At 40.5% G+C, this 26822-nt stretch overlaps 1 protein-coding gene across 1 annotated transcript in view; it reads right to left on the reverse strand.

Annotated features, from left to right (window-relative positions):
• Nucleotides 1-26822, reverse strand: part of LOC127571176 (ephrin type-A receptor 3-like) — a 281826-nt gene that overhangs the window by 79469 nt on the left and 175535 nt on the right. Inside the window, exons 5-8 of the mRNA XM_052017293.1 lie at nucleotides 26359-26694; nucleotides 19444-19556; nucleotides 17178-17340; nucleotides 15287-15395 (exon numbers count right to left, since the gene is read on the reverse strand). Coding sequence (XP_051873253.1) covers nucleotides 15287-15395; nucleotides 17178-17340; nucleotides 19444-19556; nucleotides 26359-26694 — 721 coding nt within the window. The remainder of the gene's footprint in view (nucleotides 1-15286; nucleotides 15396-17177; nucleotides 17341-19443; nucleotides 19557-26358; nucleotides 26695-26822) is intronic.

The raw sequence follows: 26822 nt of genomic DNA on the forward strand, positions 1-26822 counted from the left end.
TGACCTTCTCTGAAACTTAAAACAAACTTGTTCTCTTTTTCTCTCTTTCTCAGTTTTGACATAGGGTATCTGACCTGAAATGTTGACTCTGTTTCTCTTTCCACAGCTGCTGCCTGGCCAGCTGAATGTTCCCAGCATTTTCTGTTTTTATTTCACATTTTCAGCATCTGCAGTTTTTTTCTTGTTCATAATTTTCTGGATTGTGTTTGTTAATACACTGTGCAATAGAAAACTCAAGCTAGAAAACTGGCAAGGTTACTCAGCAATATAGGATTAATACAACTTGCTATTAGGAATCTGAGATACAATTAAAAGCATTGATAGTATGTTTACAAAATGTAATTTAAATCACATTCTGGTTAGTCCAACCTTGTGCAGATTCTGTTCCTTTTCTACACCAGTTACCTAATGTACTCAACCTTTCCATTGAAGGAAACTAAAGATAGAACTGCATCCACAGAATTCATGGATGTATTCTGCAGAATGCATAATTGATGTGCATGGTCACACATTGAAGTTGCTCTTCTGGAAATAGACAACACGCAGAGTAGGATTCTGTTCATGGAATGTTGTCTGGAATGAAGGGCTCGAATTATAAGGAGAGACTGAATAAGCTGGGGCTTTTTTTCCCTACAGAGTAGGAGGCTGAGTGGTGACCTTAGGGAGGTGTATAAAATCATGAGGAGTATAGATAAGGTGAGTGGTCACAGTCTTTTTCCCAGGGTAGGGACGTCTAAAACTACAGGGCATAGATTTAAGGTGAGAGGGGAAAGATTTAAAGGCGACCTGAGGGGCAAGTTTTTCCCCCACACAGAGGGTGGTAGGTTTGTGGAACGAGCATATTTGCCAGTTATTAATTGTACTGGTGCAGTTTTGATAGAGATGCAGCTTACAAATAACACGGGAATCCAGCAGTACAACCAGGACATTGTCAGAGCTTATAACTTTTGAATTACACTGTGAGCTTAGCCATTTATTGCTGTCTTGTGAAGTGAATTGAATTGGCTGAACGCTGTTCTCTGATGGTTACAAACTTGTGAGGAGACAGAGATGGATCATTCAACTGACAGTTTCAGCTGAAGTTTTTTTGCAAATGCCTTTTACACTCATGCTAAACTTCACCATCACTAAGAATCGGGAGGTTCGGAGATGTTCTTCCTGTGAGTTGTCTGTTTATCATTTGTGACTAGATGTTTAGGAAAGAACTGCTCGGATCTGATCTGTTGGTTGTGGCATCGCTTATTTGTCTTGTGGCTTGCATAGCATCCACCTTTGGTTGTTTAGCATGGATGTAGTCCCAGCTGAACAATGTATTAAGTTTCAGTGCACCTGTCAGCATACGTCTGGCCACTATCAGCCACATGTACCTCCTCACATCTCAGACACATATATGTGCAGTGAAAGGTGGAAGATCAAGATGAGCCAGAGATCAGATGCTGACAGCTATGACTGTCTGCTCTGCCACTGGTCGGTTCAACAGTGAGTCCAGTGACTCATTGAGCACGGGGTCTGGAACCATTTCTCATCTGGCCCTCAGCTTTAATTCAAGAAGAGCTAGTGTATAAATTGTTGAATAGATCACCAACACATTTATTTAATGACTTGATTTATTTAAATCACCAGCAGCTGTTGTGGAATTTAAACTTTGGTCTTTTATAATTCCAAAAGTAAACTTTTATCAATGATTCAGACCTCCGGCCGCTCGTCCAGTGATTTTAATATGTTGCAGTGCCCTTCCATAGCATTGGATTTGTGGTTAGTTAGGTCAGGGTGAGTCAGGTCAGCAACCATTAGTAACGCAGTTGGGGCTTTTATGACAACGCAGCAGTGGTCACCATAACCAATCCCTTTGTTTTAATTCTAGAGAGTTATTTAATTAACTACATTTAAACTCATGTTTAAGGATCACTAAACCTCTGGGCCACAGCAGGTACATACCACTGAAGCAAAGTGTAAATTAACCCAACAGGAGTTAAGTCGTACAATACAATGCTATGAAACCATACTCCTCAACTCACCTCTATTTATCTAGTGCCAATTTGCCTTTAATCCTTGGCAGTTTAGGGACAATGTAATCCGTTCTTAAATTGCAACCGAACAATGAACTGACTAAAGCCTGTGGAAGCTGAGGACTAAAGATAATTAAAAGCAAATCCTGAGAGAAGAACTAAAATGAAAACTTCCCACAATGGACTAACAAGAATGGAATCTTTTTCAGCTGCTTTTTAGGTGCTGACTGAACTCAAGGGTATCAGTGCTTCATTGCTAATACTGTGCAATCAGTGTAAATCCAGAGCAGGAAATAAACTGCTGGAGGTACTCACTGGGTCAGGCAGCATCTGTAGACGGAAATGACAGTCGATGTTTCGGGGTCTTGACCCGAAACGTCAACTGTCCATTTCTCTCAGCGGGTCAGACAACATCTGCTGAGTTCCTCCAGCACTTTGTTTTCTGCTCTGGATTCCAGCACCTGCAGTCTCTTGTGTCTCCGTGTAAATCCAGGCTCTGCTAAACTAGCCAATTGCAGCTGAGCCGTAGTGTGCAGCTATTTTCTGTAAGACTGTTCTTGCCCAAGTTTGGAAGGGGAGCAAAGGTGCGGCAAACCAGAAATCCATGCAGTATTTAAAGTTGGACAGCTTTTGAAGGGGCATGTTAAATGCCCCAGCCAGCCCTGATAGGTATATTATATGCATTAAACCATATCATTGCTTGGAGTCAAGTTAATAAATGCTGTTTCAGGATAAGTGGTAAGAGCTTGCACATTCAAGCAGCTTTTCTGTTTGGATGAAACCTAAAATCAGTTTCAATATGCAACAAGATTCAGAAGCTGTATCAAATTATGCTTGTAAAGTTTTTTGGATTGATACAATAGGACAAGACATTAATGCCATTCCTTTCCAGGGGACTCTCCTAATTGTTAACTGTTACTTCAGTATTGCCAGAATAACACCTATTGGCTATTTACCTTTGGTTTCCATGGGTTCACCAGTGGAAGATTGAAGGAATTAATTTCATGGAAAACTCTAGTAAAGGTAGAGGTTGCCTTGACCTGAAGAATCCTCCGAAAAGGGAATTTCAATCTCTAAAGCAAACAATATTCACACAAAAAAAAACCAGATCCACATCCTCATCAGATTTGCTGCTTCATCAAGCAGGACTCCAGCCAGTGCAATTGGACCCAATATTAGGTGAACTTGCTGTACTGATTAGAAATGGAAAAAAAAACAGAAGACAGTGCAATTTTTTTCATATTCCAAATGAAAGCTGGGTCAGATTCTGATGAGTTGATTTCTAATTTAAAGTATGCACACAGCTAATTCCCATACTCAAATGAGGTGAAACACTATTTTAGACAGGGTAGGAATTAATCCTTTCATTTCAAAAAGACTTAGGGTTACTGCCTTTCACTAAATAGGGGAGAGACCTGGAGACGAAGAGCAGGAAAATAAAACCTCAGAAAAAGTAGGATTACTCCTCCTAGAATCCTGGATCTTTCATATAATTACAGTAGTTTACAAGCTAACATTGAAGTATCTGTCATCCATTCATGCCCAAGTTCAATTATTAAGATGAAGCCAACTTTGACACTTAATGTGATATTCTTATTAACAAAACTCCCAGGAGCATAACATAGGATTATTATGCTAGTCACAAGTGCCCTAAAGCACTTCTATGAATGATGTCATTTAGACAACAATGTTATTAGTGGAAACTGCTTGGGTTTGCCAGAAATTATACACTGTAAAGGGGCCAATTTCAATCTTAAGAATTAAATGGAATTGCAGTTGATTGGATTAATTTGCAAATGACCAGAATTGGTCCAATCTGGACAGTTTTAAGTATGTTGCTTCTGTAATGAATGATTAGTATGCAGAGGAACAAGAATGTAAATTGATATTTCCATTATCAGATTGTGGTAACCCTGGCATCAGATGGACAAGCAGCTGGGATCTCTGATGGAAGTTTAAAGAGCAGCCTTTATAAAAATGCCTGGTGGCCACAATACAAAAAGGGCAGCAGGGCACAGAGTGTAAGAAGCAAGTTGGTTTCTCATATCACTGAAACCTGTGTCAGCAATTAATCTCATTGATTGAGATTTCCTGGTTTCCCATTGGAACCTGAAGAAAAATTGAAGGATTTTCTAGATGCTCTTTTTATCTGGAGGCATTGATTGTATCTCCAAGGGTACCAAGGCCTTGCTCCAAGTGGTAAATGTGTTTTTGAATTTCGGAAGCTATTCAACCACCAAGGTCATAATGCTGTCTGAGCCTGATAACTGAGCAATCGCATTAGGGGGTCACTGGACAGCAATTAGGAGCAAGAATCCTCTGGAGTAAATTATGGTAAACTGCACCAATACTGCTGAGCTAAAACTTGGAATTCTCCAGGAATGCAACCTATGAGCTATCCAGTGCACATGAATGAAGCTGCAATCTAAAGAAATATTAAGCCTTTGATAAATTAGGGGAAAACAGGTTGTTGGAAATGCTGGGGATTTAGTTCTTTTTTGGTACATGCCTGTTCTTTCCCTCTCAGTTCCCCTTTCCCTCCATCTTGTTTTTGTAATATTCCTAACTATTTCTTGGTAAGTGGGTATAAAGTCAGAATAATTTTAGAATGGATAGCTAACTTTATTCTGACTGGTTTCAGTTTGACAGTGAGTCACTTTCACTGCCACTGCCTTGCTGTTTGGTTAGAATCTGAGTTCTCGACACATCATGCATTCTTGCTCTGCTGTGGTTAGGGAAGGCTCTTATTTCCAGTTCCCTGATAACAGGTGTTAATTCATTTCAGTGCCCTCTCATCTACAACATTACACAAATCCATTAATAAGTCAGAGTATAGTAATGCCACGCTGGTAATTGAGCAGCATATTATGTATTTTTCACATTTACAATCGAAGACACTGACAGGCCACAATAAATTTGACTGACTCTTGGGGGGTGGGGGGTGGAATGCATCACACTGATGGTACAGCTACACACCTGCAGTGACAACTTTCAAAATCTCTCCATAATAATATGTAATTTATAGAGATGTCACAGCTTCCTTTAGAGGCTGATTAGTACCTTCCACATCTGGCACCTGTCCAGAAGTATCTAATTATCTTTCTTTTCCCCCCAACTCTTCTTACTCCACTAAATTCTGTGCATCTCCTCTGATGCTAATGAAGCAGGCCATTAAGATCACACAGGTCTCCTTTTAAATCCAGCAATGCCTGACTTTGTTATAGGAAGTTCTGATTATTTTGAACTGTGCTGATCAATAAAAGTGTCTTGCAGCTTGATTGACTGCTGTAGCAAATCAATTATAGCATGAGGATTTGAAGCATGTTTCTTTTCCCATTAGTTACATGTGGTAGTTGACTGTTTTTGAAAACATGAAAGAATGTCATGGAGCCCCAAATCAATGGAATAGTTAATTTGTGCTATTCATCTATAGGTGAAGTATGCTTTATTATCACTGTTGCACCTTCTAAATCCCAAAGTACTTTACAGCAGAAAAAGGTAATGAAGATACAGCTCCGATGGTCTGAGATTTGTCAGTCTAATTCTCAAAGTAAAACTCATTTCCAAAATACAGATAAGAGTTCAAAGTGAGACACAACTGCACTTGACACTAATTATTCATGGACCACAAAAGACTTGCACTTTTCTTCTACAAACTAAAGTGTAAAATTACCCTTCAAATTTCCATTTTGAACCAGCCTTGTGATCAGGGATCTTCTATAAAAATGACTTCAACTAAATACTTTTAAGTAAGTAGGGATGATTGCAAATTCAAACCGACAATAATTGTGTTCCTGGCTGCTTTGATGTCGGACTGGGATATGAACAGTGATTGGAAATGTGGAGACTAAGATACCTTTTCCACTTTATCAGTAAGCTGGAGGAGGAAATAAAAGCTTGAGATTTGATCTGTATGAGGAGGAGGTTACATCATCTGTTCCTGATTAGAATTAGATGAACAAAACTGAAGAAGAATAATTGAATACATAGGGTAGAATTTAATCTACACTGTCTGGTTGTTAACTTTGCTTGGAGGAACAGTGAGATGGGGGTCGTGTGGGGAAGGGAATTGCAGGTCTGTAACATGCCTGATGTCCCTTTTATTTCAAGCAATAAATTCTCTGAAAGACACATCATCCTCTCCAATATAATAATGATTACTGCATTGATCAAGTGAGGTGTAATATTCACCTGGCAAGGTGAAGATGTACTTAATTATATTTGTTCTAAAATCAAGTATCTTTCATATCTTGCTTTGGGGAGAGAGCAGGGAAGAAGTAACCTTCCTATGGCTGGTTATGAAGCTTCCTTCATGCTGCTTTATTGATGAGTCTAACTTTGCACATCCAGCATCTCCCTCCTCTGAAGCTTTTGAAACTGCTCCATTGCCCAGTTCTCCTGCAGGATGACTGAATAACATTGAGTATTAAGGCTTTCAGTAAACTCTTTACAGTCATCACTCAGAGAATATTTCCTTATGACATAGAGGCTATTTGACCCAGTGTGTCTATCTATGTCTGCTCAGAGTAATCCCATTCCCCCACTAATTTTCCCTGTAACCAATCTTCCCCACAGTCCTATCAATTCTACCAGCCACTGCACTAGGGACAATTTACAGTGGCCAATTAACCTAGCAGTCTGCCTGCCTTAGGCATGTGGGAAGAAAACAGAGCAGCCAGTGGAAACCCAGGTTGTCACAGAGAGAGACTGCTTTTTCAAGCAGCTCTAACTAGCCTTATTTGAATCCAAACCGTGAAGGACAGGGTGTCAACCTGGTGCTCTACCCCATTTTTTGTTTTTTTTTACACACATGTAACAACAAATTATCTTCACAATTTTATAAGCCAAACACAGTTAAATACTAGCATATTATCGGTTCCTTAGTGATCATCAACATTGTATCTCGGAGGGAATGGCTTCTGTTACTGTTTTCACAAGATATCATTCTGGGTATAAGGACATCCTTGCCAGGGTCAGATTTGCTGCCCACCCCTAATTGCTCTGAGAAGGTAGTGCTGGGCTTTCTTCTTGAACAATGCAGTAAGTCTGTCTGCAGATATAGTCTCAATGATGTTTGGTGCTTTCACATGGTTTTGAATTAAGGATAGCTTTTATGGGACTAGTCATATGGAACAGTGGCCAAACAGCCACCAAAAAAAAGATTCATCCTTGCTATCTGCCTTGTATTGGGATAAAGAACAATGATAATACTGCAGCCTTGCTTTTCCTATCCAAGGAGAGGGATGAGCCTTTGATTCAGTTTAAATGAGGCCATACAGGCAAAATGACCAGACCCTATTTCAGAGGCGTCGAGGGAGCAGATTTGTTGTTTTTTTATTTATCCATTTATCAGGAGCCAGGTGTCATTGACCAGTGTTTATTGCCCAGCTTCAGTGCCTTTGTGAAAGGGCTAGTAAGCCCTTTCTTGATCCACTGCAGTTCTCCTGCTGGAAACACTCTACCTCATCTGGTGCTTTTCCCATTATGATACATAATTTGGTAAGAAATTTGGTAAAGAGTTAGCTATTGAAAACAAGTTACCTATTTAGACACTTTGATTTATGTTCAAAATGCAGCTGGATTATAGCAAAATTATTTATTGTAACTCTGAAAAATGGAACAGAACAAATGTTGATTTAGAAAAATGTAATTCTACTTGTTTATTTTTCCCTGAAGCCATGAAGGTGCCTAATATGAATGGACTTTATAATATTAAACAGCATCAGGGCCCCCGGATGAAATGGAAATCACAGAAAAATTACAATGCAGAACAAACAGAAAATAGGAATGAAATCATTGTGTGATTGCAAATTTTATTTATGGCCTCTCCATATACCTCAGGAAAGAAAATTTAAATTATTGTGAGAAAAATGGTAAGTTTACTGGAATTTTTGAATTTTCTTTAGAATATTTTGTTTTAAACTGAAGTATGTCACCTGCATCAGGAAGTGGTTAGCACACAACTCAGAGTTGAAATGGGTGAATGTCAGAAAGACAGAAAAAAATACAGCCAGGTGATTCAGGAGAACTCCCCCACCTCCTGAGAGCATTTTGCTCTCTGAGCAGTGTTTGGTAGTTCAAGAGAGAAATACAGTCAGAACCAAGACCAGAGTAGCATAGCTGTACAGGGTGATAGAAAGGGGAAGAGAGTGATAGTAAATAACAGGTTAGTCTTTCCATTTTGTGCTCCCTCATGTGCGTGTTGTGGTCTGTCCATCGGAGCTGGCTGAATGTAATTAGGTTTTCAATGCTGGGGAAGTTGTCCTCAAAATGAATGTTGACATTGGTTTGCTCATCCTGAAATGGATCTGGAGGATTTTTCAGAAACTGTGTTGGTAGTATGGCTCTGGTGCTTTGAGGAGCTTACTGCAGGTAGTCCACGTCCCAGAAGCACACAGGAGGGTGGGGATTACTGCTGTCAGTTCGACTATGAGCTTTACACCAGGTTTGAGCTCTTGACCTTCAAACTCCTTTTTCCCTCTGATGGGCTCCCTATACAGCTGAGCTACCATGATGCCATGGCCTTGGTTCAAACTGTACCCCTGAGGAGAACCCTTTCCCCCATCACCAACTTGACAGAGGAATAGATTCAAGGATGTACTTAAGGCCTCTTTGGGAAAAAGTGTAACATCTCCACCAATTTATGGGAATCCCAGGGAGATGGATCAAGAGGAACCAACCTTCACTTGTCAGAGTATTGAGTTCAAGAGCAGCGAGGTGACATTGCAGCTCCATAGAACTCTGGTTAGACCACACTTGGAGTATTGTGTTCAGTTCTGGTCGTCTCATTACAGGAAGGATGTGGAAGCTTTAGAGAGGATGCAAAGGAGATTTACCAGGATGTTGCCTGGATTGAAGAGCATGTCTTATGAGGATAGGTTGAGTGAGCTAGGGTTTTTCTCTTTGGAGAGGAGGAGGACGAGAGGTGACTTGATAGAGATGTACAAGATGATGAGGCATGGATCAAGTGGACAGTCAGAGACTTTTTCCCCAGGGCGACAACGGCTAATACGAAGGGACATAATTTTAAGGTGATTGGAGGAAGGTATAAGGGGGATGTCAGGGGTAATTTTTTTTTTTTTTTTTTTTTTTTTTTTTTTTTTTTTTTTTTTTACACAGAGAGTGGTGGGTGCATGGAACGCACTGCCGGCAGAAGTTGTGGGAGCAGATACATTAGGGACATTTAAGAGACTCTTAGACACATGAAGGATAGAGAAATGGGGAGCTGTGTGGGAGGGATGGGTTAGATAGATTTTAGAGCAGGAAAAAATGTCGGCACAACATTGTGAGCCGAAGGGCCTGTACTGTACTGTAGTGTTCTATGTTCTAACATATTTTTGTAGCCGCAGACGTGATTTCAGGATGGTATGTTATCCTCCCGGATGCCAGGGTCAAGAACATCAAGCAGCTGCAGAACATTCGGAATTGCTGTGTGGGATAGGCGTATGGAAAAGAGGTGAGGATGGTGAACAGTGAGAGATCCATAAATACCATTGCTGTAGGCAGTAAAAAGCAAGGTCGTGCGTGTAAATTTTAAGGGGTTAACAGAATGATAAGCAGGACCTTGCCTTTTACTGCCTTCATCAATGGTATCCGTGGACCTCATGTTGTATGGCAGGAGGCAATACTGATTACGGAGAAATATCACAACATTAGAGAGAGAGAGAGCATGGGATTGTGGTGGACTGATCACGACAGAATTTATTTGGTTCAAATTGAGAAACAACAGGAGTTCCAGAACACAACCAGGAGTATTCTGTAGGCTGTCGACTCGTGAGAAGAATATTAAGGACATAACAACGATGCACTAAAGCTACGGAGGTAGAAACCTCTTGATTACTCCCTGTCTTACATGCCAGTGAGCATAGATTTAGGACAATAAGACAGACAAATGCTTTGCTGCAGAGATGGTGCAGGTGAGAGTGCTTTAGATTTCTAGGGTGTTGGGACCAGTACTGGGGGAGATGCCACCCATTCAGCTGTACAGAACCTATATCTTAGCAGGGAGATTTGCTAGAGATGTGAAACTACTTTGGTAGTGGAAATGGGTACTGGGAAGTAGCATTGAAAAGAAGGGGAGAGGTAACTAAAACAGACAGGCCCAGACTGAATAAGGACAAGATGATGAAAGGTAGTTTACAGGGCATGGATTAAACAAGGTTGGTGAGCTGGAGGTGCAATTAACCACATGGGATTATGATGTGGTGGCAATAATGAAGACCTAATTAAAAGTAACAAGAACAGGACTGAGTTCCAAATACTCCTGGATACAAAGGTGATGAGGCAGTACTGATTAAGGAGAAATATCACAACATTAGAGAGATGGAGAGTGGGATTGTAGTGGACTGATCATGAACAGAATTTCTTTGGTTCAAGTTGGGAAACAACAGAAGTTCCAGAACACAACTAGGAGTATTCTGTAGGCTGTCAAGTCATGGGAAGGATATTGAGGACAGAACAATGATGCACTAAAGCTATGGAGTGATATTAAAATCGGACTTCAACTATCCTAATATATAATGCTATACCTGTGTATGACGGGTAAAGAGGCAGAGGGATTTTTGAAATACCTTTAAGAGAATTTTCTTGGTCAATAATTTTCTGTCCTAAAAAAGGAGACAAGAGAACCTGGAGCAAAAAACAATCTGCTGAGGAACTCAGTGGTCAGGCATCATTCTGTGGAGGGAAATGGACAGTTTGACGTTTCAGGTTGAGACTCTTCATCTGGACTGAACGATATAAGGGAGATGGCCAGTTGCTGGACTTGGGAATGAGGTGGGTCAAGTAGAACATGTAATAGTGGGGGAACACTTAGAGATTACAGAATCCTGAGAATAGCTATTGGAAAAAGTACAGACTTCACCCCAACGTAAATAATAGTCAGATGCAGACTGACTGATTTCAGTGGGATGAGAACATATCTGGCCTGGGTAAAATTGAATTGAAGACTGGCAGTCAAATTGTAATAGAACAAAGGGAAGTTTTAAAGGTGAAGATCCTTCAGATTCAGTTAACATACTTCCCAATGAAGGAGGATAAGGAAATTAAAGCCAGAATTCTCCAGATGACTAAAAAGATAAAGAATAAAGTCAAGCAGAAGAAAGAGCAGAGAATAGATGCCAGATTGAAAGCACAATTGAGAACCAGGCTGATTCTAAGAGGTTCTGTGAAATGGGAAAGGCAAAGATCAAGTATATTTAAAGACTGGGGCAAATATTAAAGGGAATCCAAAAATATTCTACAGGCTAGTAAACAGTAATGGGATAGAAAGAGGAGAGGCAGGGCTTATGATGGACCAAAAACAAAACCTACTCGTGGAGCAGAGGGCATAGCTGAATAACTTTACACCAGGCTGTAACAAGGAAAATGCCGCTGCTGGATTCTCAGTAAAAGAAGCTGTAGCTGAGGTACTGGATGGGTTAAGAATTGGACGTCACAAGTCACTGGAAAGGTAATCCACACTTAAAATGGATAAATCACGCAGTCCACATGGGAGGTATTATAGTGCTGAGAGAAGGGCAGAAGGAAATTGTGGAGGTCCTGGCCATAATCTTCCAAACATCTAAAATATTGACAGATTCAGGTGTGGTGCCCGAGGTCTGGAAAATTGCAAATGTCACACTTTTATTTTAAAGAATGCATGGGTTCAAACCCAATAAGTACAAGCTAATTAACTTAACCTTAGTGGTGGGGAAATGTTTAGAAATGATAATTAAAGATAGAATTAATAGTTATTTGGAATAGTGAGGATTAGGCAAAACCAGCACGGATTTGTTAAAGGCAAATTGTGTAAAATTAACAGTATATTTTGTTGAAGCAACAGCTGGGTTTATTCATGGATATGCTAGTGGTACAGTGGTTAAGTTACGTGACTGGTAATGCATAGACCCAAGTTCAAATTCCACCATGGCAACTGAGGAATTTAAATTCAGTTAATCAGCAAGAATTTTTTTTAAGAAATGATGATGATGGATTGTGGTTTAAACCTATCTGGTTCACTAATGGTCCTCAGGGGAGGTAATCTGCCATCCATATGTAACTCCAGACCCACATCAGTGTAGTTTGCTCTTAAGTGACTTCTGAAATAGCAAACCACCCTGTCTGGATATCAGCATTAAACACTGGGCTTGCCTGTACTACCCACATTCTGGAAGAAAAATGAATTTAATAAAAGGGGACAACAAGGGAAATGTTTTGATGTGGTGTATATGGAGTTAATGGCATTTAATGAAGACCTGCATAATAAGCTTGCCATTGACATTGACCACTATAGAAATAAAGGGAGCTTTGCAAAAACATTTGTAAAATTGGCTGAGTGACAATAAACAGAGATCAACAGCGATTTCTTGGACTGGAGGGAAATGTACAGTGGAGATCCCTGGGGTCAACACCAGGATGACTGCTTTTCTTAATATATGTGGATGATTTGGATGTGTGGATGAGGCACCATATTTAGTTCTGCAGATGAAACAAAAATTGGAAATGTAGTGAACTGCAAGGAGGCCTGCAATTGACAACAGGTTGGTGGAAGAAGCAGATGAAACTTAATGGAGAATAATGCAAAGTGTTACATTTTTGCAGGAAGAATGAGGAGAGGCAGTCAATACAAGTGAGCAGGCAGTAGAAGACAAGAGAGATTTAGAGAGTATATTCTGTAACACAGAAGGCAGCCGATGCCAAACCATTAAGTATACTCGGCAAGGAGGTAGATATAGTACAAGGGGCTAAAAAGGTCAAGGCAGAAAGTAACAGGGTACTGAATATTAATGATCAGCCACGATCATAGCAAATGGCAGGGCAGGCTGGAGAGACCAAATGGTCTACAATTTGTCTGTTTTAATGTGTATTGATCATTCAAAATAACAGGGCAGGTTTAAAAAGTGGTTGAAAAATATGAAATTCTAGGCTTTATTATCAGAAGCTTAGGGTGCAAGATCAAGAAAGTCACAGTTAAACTTTATAAAGCACTGGCTTAGCCACAACTGGCAGATGGGATTAGTTAGATTGGCATTGTTGGCAGAGCCGTCATGGGTCAAAGGGCCTGTTCCACCTTCTATTGCGGCCACTGCTGCATAGCACAAGGAAAGATGTGAAGGCCTCAGATAGGGTGCAGAAGAGAATTACCAGAATGGTTGAGGATAAGGGATTATGGGTGATGTGGTTAGACTGGAGAAGCTGGGATGATTCTCTTGGAAACAGAAGTTTAGGAAGGGTATTTACAAGGTGTTTACAATCAAGCAAAATCTAAATAGAATGGATTGAGAAACTATTCTCATTAGTGAAATGAATCAGGAAACATAGAAAGAAGTTAATCTGCAAGTGAACCTACAGTGAGATTTAAAAAAAACGTGTAGTTTGAAACTGGATTTCACTCCCAAGGGCATTGCTGGAGGCTAATTTAATCAAAAGGGAGCTGGATAAGAAGCTGAAAGGAAAGAATCTGCAGGGTTTGGGGGAGTGGGACAAAGTGGAGGCTCATACATAGGGTCAGAAAGGATTTGATGGGCCAACTAGCCTTCCGTACTGAACCTCTCTGCAATGTTTTGAAATACATTAAGCAATAGGAGCAGGTGGTGGTCACCTGGCCCTTTAAACCTGCATCACCATTCATCGAGATCAGGGCTGACCATCCCCCTCTGTGCCAGTTTCATAGAGAGATGCTGTACAGAAACAGGCCATTCAGCCTAACATCTATTCCAGCATATTTACCGTAACCCTTCATAGCCATAAATTCATCCAGCTGTGTTTTGAATGAACACAACAACAGAGCCACTACAGCCCTCCAAGGTAGATAATTCCAAAGTATTACCACCCTGTGACTGAGATAAGGCTCAGTCCTATGTAGACCTTTATTCTCAAAGTGAGCCCCCGGACTCTGAGATCCTCAACCAGGAGAAATATCCTCCCTGCAGTAAGTCTATCAAGCCCTTTAAGAATTTTCTAAGTTTCGCTGAGGTGATCTCTCATTCTTCTAAACTCAGTCTACTTAATCTCTCCTCACAGAGCAAACCCACCATCCCTTGAACCAGTGTAGCAAATCTTCGCTGCACTCAATCCATGGCAAGTGCATTCTTTCTTAGGTAAGTGATTAAATTAAAACAACTTCATTCAGTTTCACCATTAGCAACTTTGTTAATAAACTATCTACACCAAAGATATTTGCTATTGCCAAGTTTACTGGAGGAACCCCAACTGCTGGATTCAATTTACATGCAGAATGATAAAGAAAATAACATCTTAAAAGTAACTTATTATGATAAGAATTAAATTTAAATACTGAAGCAGCAGCGATTACTCTATGAAGGTTACATATCAAACGTTGCAGAGTTCCTGACGCACGATTTTAAACCTAGCTGTGGGAACTTCTAATTTAACCATGAGGCGCAAGGTGAGATTCTTTTATAAAATTAGTTAGTAGAGTGCAAGAAAGTAAAAACACAAATCTGGTTGGAGCGAGGAACTATTTTGAAAGGAAGGTCTCCAGGAAAACTCCTCCAAGTGGATATCAGGTTGCATGTTATCATTGTGTAAGACTGCACCACCACAAAAAAAGCACTATGGAAGATTCAGTTCACGCTGCTGAGGCTGGAATCATCAGAATGAATACAATCAAGACAAAGTTCTGCACAATGTATCCAGGTATTAGGATGTTCTTGGAACTCTCCCTCATGAGTTTCATTGTGTGGAATTCCACGACGACTAAATGGCAGACCACAGAAGAAACATGCCTGAATGGCACGTTTTTCAAATTTCATTCGTTACTGTACAGCATCTTCTTTCCTTTCCCACATGGCCTCGTCACCAGAGGATCTGATAAAATTTGACTTTACTGTTCTTTGTTGGCACTGGGAACTAAAACTTAAATCATTTGGCAGCTTTAAGAATAAAAAATTGCTCACTCCAGTGCTGGTTGAACAATCTTATTAACACATCTAAATTCGTGAACTTTGCTCATCTTCATTTTGCCTTACTCATATTTGGTCTTTTTCCTAATTTATATAACAGCTGTCTTATGATTCTGTGAATCCCAGCACCTCCCTCTTTTTGTTTTGTCCCGCTTGTAACTTATCAAGTACTACACTCCCCAAAGGGATTCCTTCCATAGGCTACTTTCAATCCACAAATTGTCTCCTACTATACCACTAACACTACCTGGCCACAATGCTTGAGCACAGGTTGAGGGATTTGTTAATATTTCTAACTGTTAAATTCACTTTTCAAAAGCACTGGACAGGAGAATAAAGAATAGATTGAACAGGAAATTAATTTTTCTTTACCTTCCACTAACAACAAAGCAAGTAACAAGGAATATCAGGAGGACTATCCCACCAGCAACAGAGACAGCCATGATGGTGGGTTGGTTTGGATCACCAATAGCAAGCATGTCTGAAAACAAAAGAGAAAAAGTGCTGTTAGTTTGTATGTCATGTTCACTAAAATAAAGGAATTACAGGCATAATAAAAATACAACTGGTTTGAAATGCATCCACTTGGTTACATATTTGGGATTATAAGACCATAATGATATGATTAACTTACTGATGAGTACCATTTCCCATTCAAGTACAAAGTCCAAAAGAAAACTGAACTGTTCGTAATGTTTCACTAGTACCAGGAAAAGCTCCAACCATTTCATGGATGTTGCTACCGCCCCACCATTTATTTGTCCCCTCATTCACAGCAGTGACTTCTTAAAGCCTGTTGGTATCTTACCAAAGTATCTGGGGATGATTTTCAAACACTGACATGCTGATCAATTATGACTGCCTGATCTGATGACATTTACATGTGTATTGCTCACAAGGACATCTAGATCATCAGTTGTTGATGACCTCCAAGAAGCCTCTGGAACTCATATATATCATGTACAAAAGAACAATTTCTCCTTCCTCAAAATATAAATTTTAAAAGCTGCTTTCTTAGGTCCAAATTGAATCAAATTTTCATCTCCCATTGTTACAACCAAACCTAATAGAATTTTAAGTTGATAAACTCTCCATAGAGTTATATTCATAATTGTGCGTGTGTGTATGTATTATTCATTCTTTCCAAGTCACAGATCACTTTGTTAAACAAGTTTGATTGGCAGCCTTTGATGAACTCTCTAGCAATTAAGTCAAAAGTAGCATTGACTGGAAGGAACTGGTCAGTGAAAGCTTTAAAACTGAGTCTGGATTTATTGAATACTTGTGAACCTCATTTTTTTCCTAATGGCTATGTTATCTCAGAGTTATTGTTATAAAAAAAACACTGCCTCCAGGAGCAATGTTGCTTTCACTGCCTAAACAAGTAATGTTTCCCACAAGCTGAAAATAAAAAGGCAATAATCCACTCAAGTGACTAATCATTATCCCTTTACCATTGGCAGCCTCACACACCATCCTGAAATAAACATTTCACTGTGGTTTCTCAGTAATCTAGACTCTCAGGATGTCCATTCAATGACGCTGAGCTAAGACACTTTCTCAACCAGTGAAGATTTTTTTTGGCTGCCTATACTTTAAGTGATACTTATTTTCTTTAAAAAGTACTATTCCTGGTGACAAGTTTGAGGTTAAAGTATTGCAACGTAATTCAGCCCTTTGAAGTGCAGTAAACTCACAGGGAGATTTTACGACTACGCTGACTGCAGTAGTTCAAGGTGGCAGCTTATCATCACGTTCTCGAGAGCAACTGGGGATAACTAATAAATGCTGGCTTTGATTTTGATGGCATTCATAAATGGGTTATATCTGTAGTTTGATGTGAAGAACACTTACTTAAAATGTTTCCAATTAGTTAAACATTAACTTTCTTTATACAAAGGACAATGGTCACCCACTTTAAAATCAGGTGAGGTCACACCAAAACAAATGGCGAGGAGTCTCATTCACTCTCTGCTGCCTTGGTATCTGGGCAGATTTATAAGCATGTCCAAGTTCAGGAAGAGAAGGGCAACTTCTAAAAATGGGCAAATCAAATGACACAACTAAGTCTCCTAATTTCATTTCACCTCTGCCTATCTGAAGAATACCAATTCCTGTTCCTGCTTAATATTCCGTTACTTTGGAGTCTTCTCAAAAGCACCGCCAATTTCGGCCAATGGTAGCAATAGATTCATTTGTGTACTACATCCTGGGAGGTCTCCCTTAGTGAAGTTTCTTCCAAAGTAGGTTTTCCTCTGCTTACCTTCTTGACTGGTCTCCAGCTCAATTTCACCACCATAGGTCCCATGTCCTCCGCTGGTGTGAGCTCTGACCCGGAACACGTATGTTGTCCCTGGCTTTAGTCCATCAACTGTCATGCTGTTAGATTTAGTTTTTAAAACAGTGTAATTTTGGTCCCTTTGATTCTGTTGTGATAAATACATAAAATAATAGTGGTCACTTGGTGATGCTAAGAAGGATCCAGCTCAGATATTAGAGAGTGCAATTCCAGATATACTGTACCTAACAGATGAAGCTTAAAAATATTGCCTCAAATAATTACATGCAAAGAATGGATGACAAGAAAGTCAGTGGCCTATATAAAATCTGTGCTTCTGCCAATTTACATTCAACTAATGCCACACTATATATTGAGAAATACAAACATGTTGGCAAATAAAACCATGTTCCCTCCATCATACACCTATAAGTAAAAGGGGAGTACTTTCACTCCGCTCCTTGATCCCAACAGGCCAATCATAACACCCAATTTAAAGCAGTGCGAAGAGATATCTACCACTGTAAAACCGGCTGCTGGAGTGATGGCTCTTGGTGACAGGGATAACACATCCAAAGCTTTGATTTTATTACAGGCCCTTTCCCGAAGCTACCTTTCAATGATCTTTGTCAGGTTACTTGTGACAGAGTGTACATGCAGAATAGCTGTAATAAGTAGACTACTGAGCATGCACAAAGTATGTTGCATGTCAATATTTTCAACTTTAACATCACAAAGGATTGATGTGTATGGAGGGAGTAAGGAATGGGGAACACAGTGCATCGTATCTGAAGATGACATGGTGTTGGCTATGCTGGATCACGCTGCTGTTCATTTAGCTCTTATACTGTGTGTAGTTTGCACATTTCTCCCTGTGACAGTGTGGGTTTCCTCTAAGTGCTCTAGTTTCCTCCCATAAGCCAAAGGCATACTGATTGGTAGATTAATTGGCTACTGTAAATGATCCCTTCTGTAGGAGAGTGGGAGGAGAATAGGTTACACACAAGAGAGAATAGGTTACAGGCAAATAAATGGAAGAATCGGATTGCTCGGAGTCTATGCCAGCTCTCAATCAGCTGAATACGCTCCTATGTTTAAAAAAACGAGGTACTGAATAGTGCGACAGAAAAGAGAACACTGGAAGAACTCAGTAGGATCAAGCAGCATCCATGGAGGCAAAAGGTGCAAGTTGATATTTTGGATGGAGACCCTGCATCAGAACTGAGAGGGAAAAGGAAAGATTGCCAGTATATATATAGCAGTATTTAGGGGGGGGGGGAGCAGGGAGATGTAGATAGACACGATAGGTGGGACCAGCTGGGGATGGGATGATGGGTAGATGGAACCAAGTAGGGGGAGGTGAACAAAGGGAGAAGAAAACTGGGTGGGCGGACAAGTGTGCGTGTGAAAATACCACAGGATATAGGTCATGTTCTTGGGAACAGATTTTAGTGAGACTGCTGAAGGGGTCCCAAGTGAAAGTCTTGTACTTTTCCCACAGACAAAGAGCTGAAAATCTGATAGTATTTCAGTTTTAAAGTAGCCTACCTGGAGGCGATTCTAAGTCACCCAACCAAAGAAAGTGAGCAGCATGAGGATTCTCAGGGGTCACAAACAATGACTAGTAGCACTGAGTAGGAGATGAAGTTCATCATTCATTCTACTAATTTCTTTTTTTTCCCCCCAATTGACACTATTTGGCAATGTCTATTTCTTGCTAGGATTGCTGGGTTAAGCAGCAAGGACTTGCAATTGATTCCCTTTGCCAATATGACTATCAATTGGGTTCCTGGGGAATGCTTAGCTTCCCTCACTGCCTTCCTATAGTGAAGTATTATGATTGGTCAGTGCTATCCCCAGGTGCTGCAGTACATTTTGACACAACCATAGAGTTACAGTCATGCAGCATGGGAACAGTTCCTTTGGCCCACCAAGCCCACAATGTCTGTCAAGCACTCATTTACTTCATTCCCATTTAATTCAACTCCCAGATTTTGACTACACACGAGGAGAAATCTACAGTGGCCGAATAACCCTTCAACCTGCATGATTTTGGTATTTGGGATGAGCCCTCCAGGGAGACCCATGTGGTCAGATAAAGAATATGCATACTCCACATACAGTATTGGAGGTCAGGACTGAACCAGGTCACTAGAGTTGCAAGACAGCAGCTCTACTAGCTGTACAACTGTGCTGCTAAGTTCTAAAGCAAATTCTAAATGAAAAGATTCATGCACATTTCCTTACTCACCTTTTCATAGTAGATAATCTCGTATTCCACAATTACACCATTGGCACGGTCTGGTCCTTGCCAAGCAAGAGTGATACTATCCTTGCTTCTTCTCTCCTTCACAATCACGTTTACTTGAACATCGGAGGAAAACAGAATGTTAGTAGAGTGAGACACTTCCACAAAAACAACTGCAAGATGCAACATGGTTGCAACACACCAGCTTGGATTCCACTCAATCAAATGTGAAAGAATATTTATTCTACTTCACATAAATCTGGTCAATGCCCTGGACTTCGATTCACCTCCCAAACACTCCCAAGAATACAAAAAATTCATCATGTCATTACTTTGTTAGCTTGTAAACTGCTATATGTCAGATTATGATAACATGGATCCTCAGCAGTGTCTAAAATGCAAAATTAATGAGAAGCTTCTCTATTTTTAAACATTCAGTTTGAAAAAGCGTAACATAAAGATTGGAGAAGCCAATTCCAGAGGGTGTCAACAATAAAGACAGTTACCACAAATCCTCATATTGATGACAATTTCATACGAGTGCTCAGATATAATAGATTATGTTAATGAACTATCAATAGTCTAAGAAAGCTACAGGCTAAATTTTGACCAGTTACTTGATGTCCTTCCCACCCAACTCTTACAATCATATTTCATACTGTATATTTTACATAGCCTTTGTTTCTCATTATTATTTGATGCATGTGATTCTGAAGCCGAAGCAACATATTGCAATTAATGCGTGTTCTGGCTGTTTGTGGTGAAGGATCGCCAATCCTCCAAAGGAGAATAAAACAGTGAGAATAAGATCAAATTAGTGTGGGATTAGTATAAATGGGTGCCTGATGGTCTACATGGACACAATGGGCCGAACAGCTCGTCTCCATGCTGTCTGACTCTGCAACATTGTTTTAACTTAGTAATTTTAAAACATATTATTCACAATAATTGTCAAAAGACTGCATTGGCACCCTGCCCCTTCACCCTGGTTGTTGGCATCAATTCCAGATGACGTGAAACAGATTTTTAAAAAAACTGCAAATATTTTTATGCTGTCTCTTGTGCCTCCAAAAATATTCTCAGATCCGTAGCGTGAAATTGGAGAGACTCAAAGCTGGACATACGTGCACACAACACCAAATTAAACGACACTGTGCTATTGAAACTGACTTAACCTCAAATGGTGCAACGTTGTGCTGATCTTTGGGACCTTAGTGGTTATTGGGAAATTCACCTCTTCATTTTTCCAGGTGTAAAGCTCCCCAAGCTGGAGTGCAGGATGCAAAATTCAGTGCAATGAGAGCTTTAATTTTCAATCTCACTGGTCTGGAAAAGCTACATTTCATATTTACCAGCCTGTTTTCTCTTAAACTGCGGTAGTCAAAGTGCAACACTCACTCTGCATTCTTTATTCTCGCCGAAATCTCTTGCAACATCAACTACGTCCTCAGATGTGTGCCTCAAGCGCTTTGCAGGGTCACGGTCACTCCCAGCCCACAAGATTATTCCAGACTGCTGATCTCTGCCACATCCCACAGTTTGCTGCTCACTACTGCATTGGGGAGGTCACCCAAACTCCTTACTCAAGAAGGGGTGACTTCATCTACTTTGATTTCGGCCCACAGGAACAGACTGAGAAGGCATGAACACCCTTGCAAAAAGATGCCTCTTTTGGGCACTTTTCTTCACTAGGCTGAGCAGATCCCCCTGACCCTACAGGAGTATGCTCCCATCCATTTATTCAGTAACTAGCACATCCCTATAGCCAGAAGAGTGTCACTTGCATTGTGGCATGTCCCTTTAACACCTGGCCGCAATGATCAGATCTGCTGTGCTGCATGTTGAGAACTGAGAGAACTTACAACACATCAATAGGGAATATAGTGCTGAAGTTGACAGTTGGTTTCAGCATGGCATTATACAGGGGTCACATATAGGCCAAACTGAGCAAGGATGGAGCATTTCTAATGAATGACATGGAGTGGGTTTTTAAACAACAATCAGGTGGTTCTGTGGTCACCAATACCGTCACTGGCATTTAGTTCCAGATTTATTTAATTACATGAAATTAACTTCACAAGTTACAGGGCAGTGAGATATAAAGCAATAGTCCAGACCTCTGGATACAAGTTCAGTAACATAACTATAACGCTGCCATTTCCCCTGTAACAATTTGCATATATCAGCTGGGAAAAGATTGAGGGAATAAATCCTAGTGGGGGCAGTGAGTCAGGAGTAAGCCTTGCCTGTGAAAGATTAAATACAAATCCCCTGCAATTGCCTGGAAGAAGCTAATGGCGAAGAAATTCAGAGCTTCCATGAAAATCGCTGTTGATGCATCTGTTGACAATTAAATTTTTCTTAACTATTCCTCCAAGAAATAAGTTCTTTATCTACCCCAAGCTTGCTTTTTGAGGGAAATAAGAACTTCCTGAGAGCACAACTCCTTCCATTTGCACTGGTGTGCCTGCTGCTGTGTCTGGCCAGGTGAACGTCAGAAGGTACCATGCAGCACGGCTGGTGTGTCTGTGAATGTGCGCACAATTCTTGTACAGTTGGATGAATTGATCACGGTCAGAAAAGGAGTCTCTCTGTTACCTTCTCATCTTCCACCAATAGCGTGCTGTCCTCAGCCGCTCACCATGCAGTGAGAGGCAAGGGGCCAGTGTCACTCTGCCAATAACTGCAGGGTACTTAGAGCATCCCAGACACCAGAATTGTTTGTTCAGCATGCCAATGGTCTACTGTATCTCATCTTAGGTGGCATTATAGCTTTTGTTGAATTTTGGACATCAACACGTGTAGGTTACAGTCAAGACTTATCAGTCACGACAACAGCAGAGAGCTATTTTCATGAAGCAGTCTGCTGTTGCTTTCCAGCTGTAGTTCAAATGCAGATGGATAGAGACATTATGACTGCAGCCAAAATGGTGGGCATTAACCTGCATAATATAATTATGTGACAGAAGACAACATATGTTGAGAGACCACTTTTAAGCATGATATGGATGCCAATCTGTGCCAGCAAAGGGAGGTGCACCGACTAAATTGCAAAGGCTTCAAACACAGTGAAGCCACATGCTCTCTCTGCCTGCTCATCTTTGCCAAGGGAGAATGGAAAATATTTAGCTTTCTTTGAATAAACTGTCTCAGTGACCTCTCTTGTGCAGACGTAGACAGCAAACTCCAAGAAGTTGCAAATAACTCTCGCTCCAGTCTGGAAGCATCCACAAAAACAATGACGTGCAAGCAGCCATTGGGCCCACTGAGTATCTGTTGGCTTTGTAGAACAATCCAGTCTACCTACCCCACTCTTTCCCCATAGCCTTGCAACTTATTTTCACTTAAGTGATGGCCAATTCTCTTTAGAAATCCCTGATTCATTCTATTCTCAACATCCTTACAGACAGGGAGTGCTAGATCATAACCTCCTGGTTTAGAAGAAAGATTTTCCTCACATCTCCCCAATACCTTTTGGGGTATCACTTTAAATCTATGTCTCTTAGTTCTTGTACGGGTCGCTAATGGGAACAATTTTGTACTTACCATATCTAAATCTGCCATGATCTTTTTTACCTCCAGCATATGCTACCCCCCCCCCCCAATCTCCCAATCTTCTTTATTCCATGAAAAACCACCCTTCTCCAGTCTAACCTAATAATTGAATTTCCTCATTTCTAGAACCATTCAAGTAAATCATTTTCCATCCTCTCTGGGAACTACAGCTGACCAGATACATGAAAATTCATTGTCACAATCATCCTGGCAATGAGATCCCAGTCCAGTGTAGTTGCAGCAGGTGCAAGGTTTCAGAGAGAATCTCCTATTTAAATGCTAACATCTCCTCACATTGATGCCCATTGACATTCAGAGCATAGAATTATGTCCTGAACATTCTGGCTATCAGCTCTTGCTGATAGTCAATTGCTGATCATTATTTAAAAAAACACTTCTGAACATCCTTCATACTATTGAATGCAATTCATCCAACAAATCTCCATGCCATTTTGATGCTCCAGGGGCTTTCAGAGCCGAAAAACCTGGTGTTAATCCTAATATATTGCTAACTATGTTAACTTCCACAAGCCCAGTACTTGGAGGGCTTGAGAATGGGGCTGAGGGGTGAATTTCTCATCCAGTAATTGCAATCAATTTCTCTTGCCTTCATCCCCACAGGCTTGGACTAGTGTCTTTCTTTTGGCATTCCACATTACCAGTAGTGTGGGACGGAAGTGGAAGAAATAAGGAGAGGTTGAACAAATTAGGGTTGTTTCCTTTGGACTGGTGGAGTCTGAAGGGAGACCTGGTAGAAGTTTATAAAATTATGAGAGGCATAGATAGAGTAGACAGCTGGTATCTTTTTACCAGGGTTGAAGTGTATGAAACTAGGGGGCATGAATTTAAGATGAGAGGGGTATCATTCAAAGGAGATGTATGGGACATTTTTGTTTAAACACAGAGTGGTGGGTGCCTGGAATATGCTGCCAGGGTGGTGGAGGCAGATTAGAGGCTCTTAGATAGGCACATGAATATGCAGAGAATGGAGGAGTATGGACCATGTTGAGGCAGAAGGTGTAATTAGGCATCATTAGCTTAATTAGTTTGGCACAACATCGTTAGCCAAAGTGCCTGTTCCTGTGCTGTGCTGTTCTACTATGGAAATTCCCCTCCCCTAGCACATCTTGCTCACAGCCGCAGAGAACTGATCAGCAGTGGGTAACCATTCCCTCCCCTAATCATGTGTCGATGACTACTATGAAGCTCTTATGGACACTCTAACTGGGACTTGGGTAATTTAGCAAAGACCACAAATTGAACCTGCGGCCTCTCTGGTTTTAATCAGTGCAGCTTCCAGGAAACCATGTAATATCTTATTTATGGCAAGCCTTAAAAACCCCAGAAAGGTGGAGTCTAACCAATAAATGGTTTGGAGAAGCAAATGAAATGGTACTTCACCACTACAGGGTTTGGATACATTCCACCGAAGCTGAAAAACGAAGGCATTTTTCTATAATATCTGTTTCAAACATCAGCTGTCAGACAGTTTTCTTCAATAATTATCTCATTATGTTTTCTAACTTTTGCTGTTTAATCATATCCTTTTCCATGCAAGCATCCCCTTTAATCAGAAATATAAATGAGTCAAAACCAGGGATCGATCCTCAATTGAATTACAGAAAGCAGAATTGTCAATGAATGATCCCTTCTAATTCAACCTCACTCTTGTGCAATTGAGCTATGACTGGATACTTGCACTTTCCTATCCTAGAAGGATAACTGGAAATACTCTGAGAACTCCTGCCTCTAAGTTAATAGAATAAGAACATTATAGCTTGAAGAAAATTGACCATATGGTTTTGCAGTTTGTTCAATTGTGCAGCAAGCACTTAATTTTGCTTCACTCTCTCTCACCATATAAGTGCAGCTACAAATGAATAGCTCTGAGAGACTCACAATTACAACGATGCACAGTGATTAGAGTTGTGGATCATTAGGAGTGCAATCACTTGGCTCTGATTACTCAAGTATGTACTGACTAATCCCTTTGGCACAAAGTGCCAAGTCAATCTTGATTTTCACAGTGGAAGAAAATACAACACACAAAATTATAAATATTGGGCATTGTTGATGGTCTAAAACTCAAATTACAAACATCTCAGTCGCAAACATATTATATGCATCTCCAGAGTGAGTGAGGTTACAAGGATAAAATAAGTGTATTCTTATTATTCCCTATTGGTGATATTGCTAACAGAATATTGAGAGGAAGGCAGAATCAGGTTTCCCTTCCTGATAAAGTAGGCCACAGGCTCTCACAATGGTCACATGAGTTTGACTTTTAATCAATGCAGTCTCACAGGCAATGTGACTGGGAGAGCACACTGGGTTTCATAGCCTTGGGCAGGGGAGGAATATATATATTAAAAAACTTGAATTCTTATTTTTGGTTATGTCTGAAGGAACGCGGAATTGTTTGGGATCACAAGCAGAACAGGAGCTGTAATTCTTCCTGCACAATGCTTGTATTTATGGTGTAATTTCAATATAACTCAAATAGAGGCAACTTTTAATAAGAGAAGGGCAAACACTGCAGGTACAAACCTGCACAATCAGCAGTTGTATTTCCTGGAATTTCAAGGTTTGGATGCAACTTGAGTGAAGTTTTTAAAGATGCTAAGGGAAAATGGTAGCGTAGGTAAAGAGAAACTATGTTAGTTACTGGGGCTAGGACAACACAGCTAGGAATTTTAGGAAGGAAATTAGGAAATGCTCTCTGCAGTGGGTGATAGAAATATGGAATTTTTTCTCACCTGTGATAATTGAGACTGGGTCAGTTGTTAATATGCAATCAGATTCTTTTTTTTCTTAACTAAAGGCATTAAGACATGCAGAGAGAAGGCACCTGGTCAAAGTCTAGCCATGAATGGTTTCTTTAATGCAGTCTGAAGTGTAAAGGGAAGTCATATTCTAATATCAAACAACCTGCTGGAGGAACTCAGCGTGTCGAGCAGCATCTGTGCGGAGGGGAAGGAATTGTCCTGTTGTGGAGTTTTAGCCCAAAGTGTCGACAGTTCTCCCCCCCCCACCACCCCCCGAAACTGCTCAACCTGCTGAGTTCCTCCAGCAGATTGTTTGTTGCTCCATATTCCAGCATCTGCCATCTCTTATGTCTCACATTGTAATATGTTTCGTTGATGTGAGACAACATTGATTTCCATATTTGTTTCCAAAGCCAAAAGAGCTCCCTTAACAAACAAGAGCTAGCTACTTTGTCACAAGTGATGACATCCAACAAATTCCCACTCCCAGAAATGACAAATTTCAAAGTATTTATTCGAATTATTGAATTGCTGTTGGTGGTAACCCGATTTCAAATGATGTCTAACAGTTGGTAACAGAGGAAAGGGACTCACTTACCTGCCTGGCTGGTCATGACATTGACAGAGACATACTGCTTCGGGTTGGGGCTCAACTCAGATACCCCATTCACAGCCTCAAGATCGAAGGTATAATTAGTGTGAGGCAGCAGATCCGTAACAAGAACTTTGGTGTACGTTAATCCAAACTGACGTGGGATGAAATGGAGGCTGCTCCCACAGACGCTGCACTTTCTGTTGTCCCCCACACACTTCCTGCAGTGTATGTTGTACGTAAGGTCATTCCTACCACCACTGTCCCGAGGCGGGCTCCATTCTAAGATAAGGGAAGTCTCATTTGTTGTGGATATGGGATTTTCTGGTGGTGTGGGAGGCTCTGATGTAGGAGAGAAAAGAAACAGACAACGAATAAAGCTGGTAACATATAGTCCATGTACATACTCCAAAGAAAACCATTTCCTCTGTGTTTTCTCAGATTGATGATCTAATTTTTCACATGGAATA

Source organism: Pristis pectinata, chromosome 6 (genome assembly GCF_009764475.1).
Source record: "Pristis pectinata isolate sPriPec2 chromosome 6, sPriPec2.1.pri, whole genome shotgun sequence".
NCBI classification, from domain to species: domain Eukaryota; kingdom Metazoa; phylum Chordata; class Chondrichthyes; order Rhinopristiformes; family Pristidae; genus Pristis; species Pristis pectinata.